This window comes from Microtus ochrogaster, linkage group LG4 (assembly GCF_000317375.1).
Source record: "Microtus ochrogaster isolate Prairie Vole_2 linkage group LG4, MicOch1.0, whole genome shotgun sequence".
In the NCBI taxonomy this organism is placed as follows: Eukaryota; Metazoa; Chordata; class Mammalia; order Rodentia; family Cricetidae; genus Microtus; species Microtus ochrogaster.
This window is the reverse complement of record NC_022030.1, coordinates 48,235,699-48,246,328: the sequence shown is the minus strand read 5'-3', so window position 1 is coordinate 48,246,328 and position 10,630 is coordinate 48,235,699. Positions and strand designations below refer to the sequence as shown.

The 10,630-nt window shown below is 37.8% G+C and overlaps 1 protein-coding gene across 1 annotated transcript in view; it reads left to right on the top strand.

The window, feature by feature from the left end:
- Abi2 (abl interactor 2) overlaps positions 1 to 10,630 on the top strand; it is a 58,922-nt gene that overhangs the window by 18,992 nt on the left and 29,300 nt on the right. Inside the window, exons 5-7 of the mRNA XM_026786480.1 lie at positions 1,118 to 1,264; positions 1,953 to 2,077; positions 7,492 to 7,650. Of these exons, the coding sequence (XP_026642281.1) occupies positions 1,118 to 1,264; positions 1,953 to 2,077; positions 7,492 to 7,650 (431 nt within the window). The remainder of the gene's footprint in view (positions 1 to 1,117; positions 1,265 to 1,952; positions 2,078 to 7,491; positions 7,651 to 10,630) is intronic.

Sequence of the window (10,630 nt, the reverse complement as noted above, 5' to 3'; positions counted from 1 at the left end):
AAGGAAGGAAGGAAGGAAGGAAGGAAGGAAGGAAGGAAGGAAGGAAGGAAAAAAAAAAAAAAAACCTCATTCAAAGTCAGTGAGCCATAACTTGAGTGGCCAGGAAAGAAATGCTTAAAGAAACTGTGGGAACCTGGTTGGGGGTGAATTAATGAGAAATGCAAGAGCAGGTTGAGCAGCGTCCTCTTGGAAGGGAAGAAAGCCTTTTAATTTTCATACTTTCGGGTGCCAAATTCTTTTAAAGACTTAATCTCAACTGCAAGATGTCCTTGTCCCTGAAGGATTTGGTCACTTGGAAACAAGAACTGAAGGTGTGCTAAGTTTTGCCCCGAGCAGTACTTTACACCCATTCTGTTTCCTTTCTGCTTCTGTCACGTCCTTTTTTTGGAGGGAAAATTTGAGAGAAGGGAAACGATTTCTTAGTAACTTTGTCTAGTTTGTGTTTTACAGTTTAAAGTAACTAAGATATAGAAAAACTTAAGTAGTCTTTTAAAATTTCCTATCAATGTTGAATTCTGAGAAGGAATCAGCAAAGAAATTAAGGTGAACTTGAAGGTGAAAGTTTGTAAAATTGGAAAATGAAATGAAGTGGTGTATTTTTAATTATCAATATGCTTTAGTTTCCATGTGTTTATAGTATAAAAAGGGGAATGAGTTAAGGCTGGTATTGGTCACCATGTGGAGGTTGTGACTCCAAAAATTTAGATTTGTCATCTGTATTTTTAAACATTTTTGGCTAGGGAGAGAGAGGAGAAGAAGATAAGTTAGCGAGTGCCTTTGGGAGATTCTGACACGATACGAAAATACGCAAATTCTTCTAAAAGAAGAGTGGCATCTAGAAAACATTGGCTTAAACAATGGAAAACTTGAGTTTTCTGTGAATAAATGAACAAAATTACATTAGCATAGGGAAATGAGGTTGGAGACTGAGATTTACACTACATATTCACCAGAGCTCTCTCATGGTGGAAGAGTTGTACTGTAGGAAAGACAAATTGATAGCTAGGTTAAACCACATTTCCGATTTCTGCTTACAAATTGTATTGCACTGGCAACTCTGAATTTATCGTGCCGAAACTTGATTAATCACAGAATACATACGCTCTTCTTTTTGTAGGCGGCACTCCCCCTATCGCACACTGGAGCCAGTGCGTCCTCCAGTGGTACCCAATGATTACGTACCTAGCCCAACCCGTAATATGGCTCCCTCGCAGCAGAGCCCTGTGAGGACAGCTTCTGTGAATCAAAGAAATCGAACTTACAGGTATTTTCTCTACCTCAGCGCAAAACATGATGGTCAGAGTACCATAAATCTGTTCAGATAACTTCAGTAAAGCTCTCTCATTTTCCAAGCACTAAGTTCTTTTTCTCTGCTCTCCCAAACCTCATCTGATTCTTCCTCTCTCTCCCCTCATTCTCTGAGGCAACCTTGAGCAGTCAGGAAGCTGAGAACGACATCTCAAAGTATAAACTTAACAACAAAAGAGACAACTCACGTTCATTCAAAAAACATTATTAACCAGGAATGAAAATTGCAAGTTATTTTTTGGTAGAAATTTAAAGATGAGAAAGAACTCATACTAAAATATTAATATATCACCATGCCTTTACAAACTGAAATAAAATAATCTAGTTAATCTTACTGTAAGTTTATTCAGATAGATATTAAGTCAGGATATAAAAGGTAATATTTATTATTTTAATATATTAAGCACGAACAGTTTGCCCTTACATTTATAAAGGACTTCTTTAAGAAAGTGTATAAGATAGCCCTCATAAATAGGTAGCAAAACAAGTTTACTGAACTCAGATTTTATGGTTTATTAAGAATTCATATTTGAAATGGAAGCTTTTTGGATTTTATTTCTTGTAGCTATATCAATTTCAGAAATACTTGGGAATGTGATACCTTGTTCTCTATATTCATACTTTGGTGGCTCTTGTTTCTTCAGCAGCAGTGGGAGCAGTGGAGGAAGCCACCCAAGTAGTCGCAGCAGCAGTCGGGAGAACAGTGGAAGTGGGAGCGTGGGGGTTCCTATTGCCGTTCCCACTCCCTCTCCTCCCAGCGTCTTTCCAGGTGAAGCATTTGAATTCAATTTGTTACTGTATTACAGTGAGCTTTCTTGGTTTTGTGCACGTGTGAACGTGTACTTCTCTGTGTATATATGTGCGTGTTTATGTGTGTTGCTGGCTTTTGAACCCAAAGTCTCTTACAGATAGGTTTTCTTCCTAATAAAGATTTTAAAGATTTCCTTAGCATTCCATAAGTATGGGAAGTCTATACACATTTGTTATTTCTGTCCAGTGATCTTAATTGTTTACTGTCTAATTGTTACTTTGTTTTATGTCTTTGGCGCTAGTTCAGTTGGTGCTTTGGGGTTTCATGTTCATTATGGTATCAGTTACTTCTTTAGTTTCAGTTAGTGTTACACCAGTACCTTTCCTTGGAAATGATGAGGATGTGGTTTGAGAATCATTTTGGTAACAGAGGACAAGAGATGTAAATTTAAAGGAGTATTATAATTCAGTAGTTTCTGAATAATTATTCCCCCCTCCTCCCTGAAACAGAAAAATATAGTTTTTTTATTTGAAAACAGAGTTTGAATTTAGTTTTAAAAGCATGAACACAAAAACAGCAAGATAGGGGCTAGAGAGACAGTCATTTAAGAGCCCTTGCTGCCCTTGTAGAAGGACCCAGGTATGGTTTCGGCACCCATGTTGGGTAACTTCAGCTCCAGGTGACCCAACACTCTCTTCTGGTTTCTGGACTACATGCAGATGACACACATAATGCTTTTTAGGCTTACACATGTAAATAAAAATCTTTATTAAAAAAAAAAACACTAGCAAAATAAGCTGGGTATGTTGGTGCATGGCTTTAGTCCAGTACTTAGGAGGCAGAGTCAGATATCCGAGTTTGAGGCCAGCTTGGTCTACAGAGCTACAGAGCGAGTTCCAGGACAGCCAGGCTCCACAGGGAAACCCTGTCTTGGAAAACCAAAAAACAAACCCCAAACCCAGCAACATAGAATATCTTGTAGTAGGTTGTGGTCCATGCCTGCAATATAGCATGCATAGGCTAAGGCAGGAGAATCTAGGTGCCAATAGACTAAGTAGTGAGAATTCTGTCTTTCAAACCAAAACAACATATTTAATTATAACAGTGCAAATAAATAGTACCTTTTTAAAAAGTCATGAAAAGTTTTGTGCATGTTTTAAGGTTTTTCTTTCTTTTTTTCTTTTTCTATCTAATAAGATACTGTCTGGAATATGTGTGTATATTTTGATTCGTGTTGTAATTCTAATAGTATATTGTTGCTTTTTTAAGGTACTGTAGTTTTATATATGTGGGGCATGTCATGATAAAAGTAACAGTATGTAGGAAGCAGTTTTTTCCTAGGTCAGTTACTTTTAGGTAAAAAGAAAGGTTTGTTTTTAACTAACATTTTTCTATCCTACCTGAGCATCTTGAATTATTTGTTGTTCATATAATACCCTTAATCATTCTTTTTGCAATGCTCTATTCTTTTGACTAGTGTTAAGCGCTGAACACTCTTAGTATTCCAATGCTTTTTCTAATGCTAATATGACTGCCTTATTAATGCTGCCTCTTACTCCTCTTTCCCATCAGCCCCTGCTGGCTCTGCTGTCACCCCTCCTCTTCCTGCTACTTCTGCACCTGTCCCTACCCCTCTTGTTCCTGCTCCTGTCCCATCCTCCACTGCCCCAGATGTTGCTGCTGGGGGCACACAGACCCTTGCTGATGGCTTCACTTCTCCAACTCCCCCTGTTATTTCTTCCAATCCCCCCACAGGTGAGTATTGGCATGGCAGACAGACCTGGCCATTCTTGCCTGAAACTTTAGCTTTGCTGTATTTGTTGGTTTGGTTTTACTTTTTTTTAAAGTTGATTTGTGAATTTAGCATGGAGTTAACTTCCATACAGTTTTGAAAACTTGCCATTAGAACTATTATAGGGAGCTGGGGCGTTAGCTTAGTTGGTAAAGTCCTTGCTGTGCAAGTGTGAGGACTTGAGTTCTGTCCCCAGGACAGACATAAAAAGCCAGGCAAGCTGGTGTATGTCTGTAATCCCAGTGTTTGGGAACTGAAGCCAGTGCTGTCTAGTCAGCCCGTCCTAATGGGTAAGTACCAGGTCTTAGTGAAAGACATTGAAAACACAAGGTTGACGGCCTCTGGCATACTCAACTGTTTACCTGCACATAGATCTGCACAGAACACCTGTACCCAGTACACACACCAATAATATTGCAGGTTAAGTAATTAACAAAAACAAGCCTATGACGATTAAAAGTTTCGTTTTAATGTAATATTCTATATAGCTAATTACAAACTTCTTTATATATTATAATGAGATTTTTGCTTATATTTTAGCAGTACCAGAAATTTATTAACTGTGGTTCTAAAGGAGTTCAGGATTATTTAAGTTGATTGGTGTTTTGTTTAAGATTTTAACCTAGTGCTAGGGAGATGACTCATCAGATAAGAAAGGGTTTGCCGCCCAGCCTGACAACCAGAGTTTGAATTTCTAGTGGTGGAGAGATAACCAGATCCAGTGAGTTGTTCTCTAATCTGCATGTGTGCACTCGCGCGTGCGTGTGCGCGCGTGCGCGCATACACACACACACACACACACACACGCACGCGCATTCTCTCTGGTATGAATGCATCCTCCTTATAAATAAATGTACTCATTCTTTTAAAGATCTTAGCCTCAGGTATGCTTGCTGGGATAGGTGGTAAAGACTCAGTTATCTCAGAATACTTTGAGCAGTTAATGTGATGCTGGTTAGTAAGTAGATTCTTTTTGTATCCCCCCCAAGACAGGGTTTCTCTGTGTAAACCTTGGCTGTCCTGGAATTTCCTCTGTATACCAGGCTGTAGACCAGAGTCAGATAACCACCTGCCTCTACCTCCTGAGTGTTGGGATTAAAAGCATGTGTCACCACTACTTGGCTACTAATAAAACATGTTTTAAAGACATCTTTGTTCAAATTGGGTTTTGGGTAGTGTTCAATTGAGAGAGCCTCTCTCTTTATGAAAAAGACTTTTCTGTAATGGATGAGTGAGAATGGAGGAGTAGTCATTTGATTGGATATGCAACTCTTACTATACTAGTCGAACTAGTTAAATAAAGGAATCTTATTCATGCTGTAGATGAAGAAATGACCCCTACCTAAAAAATTTAGTAATTAAATTATAATGGAATGATAGGTATTTGGCCAGGCGTGGTAGCACACACCTTAAATCCCAACACCCAGGAGGTAGAGGCAGGTGGATCTCTTTGAGTTCCAGGCAGCTCTGCGTAGTGAGTTTAGGGACTGCCAGCACTACACAATAGAAGGCTCCCGTCACTCCAAAAAGGGTGATTCACGGTTTTCAACAAGTAAACATTTATTATGTGAGTAGAAAGTTATCTTTACAACAAAAAGAAAAATTCCTTACATTTTTATTTTACTAAGGTTTAAAGTGTGTGAAGTTTGCCTTTTTAAAGTATAAATATATGTGAATTCTTTTAAGTGTATCCTGCCACCACAAGTAGGATCTAGAATAGTTGCATCACCCACACCCAAAATGACCTCATGCCTTTTTTGTGTTTCACCCTTACCCTGCTCACTGCTGACCTGTGCTTTAGAATGGACGTTGTGGACAGTATGTAGGTTGTTTGGTGTTATGACTAGGAGCTCTGCTGAGGTGCTTTCCAACTTGAAGGACATTTGGATAGTTTTTATTTTGAGGGATTATGAATAACGCTGCCACAAACATTCATGTACAGGTTTCTGGTGAGTTTGGGTCATGTCATCTTGGTAAATACCTAGGGAATAGAATTGTTAGGTTGTATTATAAAGGGAATGTGCAATCTATTTATTTTATTTTTGAGATAGGGTCTCACTGTGTAACCCTAACTGGCCTGGAACTCAGATGTCTGCTTGCCTCTGCCTCTCAATGGTGGGATCAAAGACATGTACCACATGCTTGGAATATTTAACTTTTAAAGAAACTACCAAGTTGTTTCCCAAGTAACTGTACATTTTTTTGTTTAAACTTCAGTGGTTTTTCCAAGCAGTTTTAATTTGCATATCTCTAGTGAATGCTGAGGCTGGGTATCCTTTCATTGTGCCTTTTTGGGGGTGGGGTGCCAAAAATCCTAACTTTAGTTGATATAAATAGATGTCTTTGAAATTGTTTTTTTTTTAAAGTCTGTGAGGGTGGTCGCGCACGCCTTTAATCCTAGCACTGTGGAGGCAGAGGCCAGTGGTTCTCTTAGTTTGAAGCCAGCCTGGTCTACAGAGAGACAGCCAGGGCTAAACAGAGAAATCCTGTCTTTAAAAACAACAAAAAAAAATATTGTTTGTTTTTTATATTTATTTTTATGTGGATGAATGTTTGACCAGAATATATATATATGTACACCACATGCCTGCCTAGTACCAAAGGACATCAGAAGACGTTAGATCCTCTGCAACTATAGTTAATGGAGCATGGCACTGAGCTGCTGGGTAGACTTAAGACAGATGAAATTTTAGACTGGATCCAACGTCATAAAAATTCATATGGTGGTGTATTTTTTTTTTGTGTGTGTGTGTGACGATCTTTGCCAAGTATTAGTAAAATGGCAGTGCTTTTCTTTGTACCTTTATTTCCTCTTCTCCCACCTTTTCTCCTTTTTCCCTTGTCATATGGCATGTCCTCCCTCCTCTGTCTTCCTCTTATCCCTTTCTCCTTTCCATGCCTTGGTGCCTGCTCCACTGTGTTCCTTCATGGGTTCCTTCTAATGCTCTGTTGATGAGGGCCTTGCTGAGTGGAGAGCAAGTGAGGGCAAAGGCAAGGTAAAATTTGGGGTTTGCATTATTAGGAAACTGGACGGATTAGGAAAGGATATTTCCAATTGATATTAGCAGTGAATAATTCTTTCAAGAGGTTCAAATGAGTAATAAACATGGGTAGGTTTCTGGGATGATGATGCAAATTTTGATTTAGATTTCGTAAACAAAGTTTAGGATATGCTCTAGCTTTAGGAAAATGAATATTTTGTGTTGTGTGAAGATGGGTTTGACTTGGAGTTACAGCATCAAGTGTTTTGTTGAAATATTTTGTTTTCCTTTTAAACAACTTTCTTTGCTAACTTATCTCCACCATTGTTTTAGAGTAAGATTGTATCAAACATTTTTCTTTTTTCTTTTCCAGAATGTGATTTTTTGTTTAGTCTCCAGTGTTTAGTGGCTGCTTTAAATCATTTATTTTTTGGAGAGGAAGGGGAACCTATCTGTTTTGTGTGCTGTAACAGAATACTGCAGACTAGATTACTTAAATAATTACTTAAAAAAACAGACTAATATAAATAATAATATAAATAAAAACAGACTTATTTATAAAATATATTTATAATATATTAGTCTGCTTGGCTCAAAGTATTTCATTATCTGATAGAAGCTTCTTTTAATGATGGGTCTATGTTCTGTTCCTTTCCCAGGTCATCCTGTTCAGTTCTACAGCATGAATAGGCCTGCCTCTCGCCATACGCCACCAACAATCGGGGGCTCATTGCCCTATAGACGGCCTCCTTCCATAACTTCCCAGGCAAGCCTTCAGAGTCAGATGAATGGAGGGCCTTTTTATAACCAGAATCCAGGTTAGGCTCTTCTTTTGCCATTTCTTTCAATTTCTTTCGTGTTGTACCAAAAAAAAAAAAGAGACGAAAACCAAAAGACAAAAAAGAAAAACCTCTTCAGTTACACATAATTAACCCATATATAGTAGATAGTTATCCCATATGAGATAGGTACTTGAGATTATTGTTGAGGAGCTAGAGAGATGGCTCAGCAGTTAAGAGCACTGATGGCTCTTTCCGAGGACCTGGTCTCAGTTCCCAGCACCTACATGGCGCTTCCAGGGCATTTGACATCATCACACAGACATACATGCAGGAAAACACCAATGTAAATAAAATGCAAATAAATAAACTATCAAAACACTTATTAAATGGATAGATGAATGAATGAATACTAACTTTTTAATATTGTTTCTACTTTAAGCAGTCCTTGTATGACTTGGTGTAAAGCTAAGGCGTTCCTTTTATTCTCTCGCTCTGAATGGAGTCATTTTCAGTGGATGGAATTTGCTTTTAAAAACTACTATTGTGCTAGACATGCAAGTGCTTCCTTTTATTTCAGCACTCATGGGGTAGAGGCAGGGAGAGTCGGCAGCCTAGGCTTGTAGAATTGAGATCCTGTCTCAAGTGGAGTATGTATGAAAACAGTATTTTCTTTTTGTTTAATAAGACATCATTGCTTTATGAATTACAGATGAAATTGGGTATACATGAAGCTATTTTACATTAGACAGTCAAACTGTCTTAACTCGATTATCATATCAAATATCCTGATGGGTATGAGGGACTTGGAAAAATTGGTCTAAATATAACAATTGAAATAAAGAATTGAATCATATATACAGAGGAGCTAACCTTGCGCACTTACACTTGAACACTACAATAATCAACATTTTGTTCATTTCCTAGAGAATTCACAAAAATTTTAGGCACCTTAACCATGAGTGTATTATGTCAACTTACTGTTTTGTTTTAAATTTGCTAAGAGGTAATGAAGCCTCTGGGTTCCTCTGATTCTGGGGACAGATCATTCAATCTCTCATAAGCCTTGAGTTTATGGAGCAGAAATTAATCTGTTAGTGAAACCTTAGTTAAACCCTTTAGAATCTTGCAAAAAAAATTGATTTTCCTCTTATTATCTCACTTGATTTACATATGGAAAATAAGATTGGTTATAATATTTAAATGCTTTTAAGTTTTTAAAATTTTATGTGTATATGAATGTTTTGCTTGCAGGTACATATGTTTTTGTACTATGTATTTGCCTAATGTCCACAGAAGCCAGAAGAAGAAATTGTATCCCTTAAAATTGGAGCTGTAGATGGTTGTAAGCTGCCATGTGGGTGCTGGGAATTGGATCTGGGTCCTCAGGAAGAACTGTCGTACACTTAACTGCTGAGCAATCTCTTCAGCCCAAGAATAGTGATATTTACATATGTATTTTGTATATGAAACCAAGGCAAGGTATTGGTCAAGATAGACTTGAACTTAATGGGCTTTTTTCTTATTCTTTTCTTTTCTTTCTTTCTTTTCTTTCTTTCTTTCTTTCTTTCTTTCTTTCTTTCTTTCTTTCTTTCTTTCCTTTTTTTTTTTTGATTCTGTATTTCATGACTTTTCTATTGTCCTGTCCTACCTAACTTCTTCACCTGCTGAGGCTTCTCCATTTCTGCTAGAGAAGAAAAAGGAGGAAGGGGAAGTCTCTATTACAATATAGGGTACACTAATGGTGGAGTCCTTGTTAGTATTTATGCAGGACTGTCCTGAGAAAATTGTTTAAAAATATTGTTGAATATTAGATGAAACCTCACTTCTTTATCCAAATTTTCTTCACTCTCCTGGGCTCCTCTCACTTATGGAATGCTGTATTTGTAGTTAACCTAGTGCAAAATGCAGGGTGAATCCTCTTAATTGCCTTGATTGAAATGTATTTCTCCTTTCATGCTTAGTGTTTAAGGCTGTGTTTATGCTTTTCTTTCTCTTTCTTTTTTATTTTTTCTTTTTTTAGATTTTTTTTTGAGACAGGGTTTTGTTGTGTAGCCTTGACTGTCCTGGTTCACCTGCTTCTACCTTCCAAGGGCTGGGATTCAATGCATGAGCCCCCACTGCCCCCACTTTTAAACACTGTCTTATTTAGACTGGTTTTGAACTTGTGGTTTTACCGAACCTCCTGCCTCAGCCTCCTGAGTGTGTATGTGTGTGTGTGGCCCATGCTTGATCATTAAATGCTTCTTTTCCCCCAGTCCTTGAATTTTAGTTTGTTAGATATAGTCTGCATAATAGTTTTCTAGAAGAGGGGCTAGCTCTCTTGGGTATCTTGAAATTACTGCTTACGAGTCCCTTGTACCTTTATTACTTCATGTAACATTTTGAAACAATGTTAATCTAAAGTGGGTTAGATCCATAATGAAGTTGGGAGAGGTTTCACTGTTACAATTTTGATACCAGCTGTACAAGATACTTAGTAATACTGTGGAAGAATATTTCATGCTGTGTGTATATACTCAGTACTCCTATGAAAACTCTCAGGTAAAATTTGACAGCTTTTTAAACATCTGTTTCATGTATTTAATTTTTGCAGTATTAAAGATTGAGTCTAGGGCTTTGTATTTGTTAGCCAAGTGCTCTACTCTTGCCTTATGTTTCTAATGGACTAAAGATTTCACATTTCAATAATACTTTATAAGTCAGATTCATATATGCCAAAATATATTTTAAAGTAGAATTAAATCTTTTTTTTTTTTGATGGCTTCTCTCTCCATCTATATTTTTTTCTCAGATAATACACACAAAGCTGTTCAGCAAGGCACAGGCTGTGTGGTAAACAATGCTAGCTACTATTTTTTTTTAATTTATTTATTTTTGAGGATTTCTGCCTCCTCCCCGCCACCGCCTCCCATTTCCCTCCCCCTCCCCCATCAAGTCCCTCTCCCTCATCAGCTTGAAGAGCCATCAGGGTTCCCTGACCTGTGGGAAGTCCAAGGACCGCCCACCTCCATCCAGG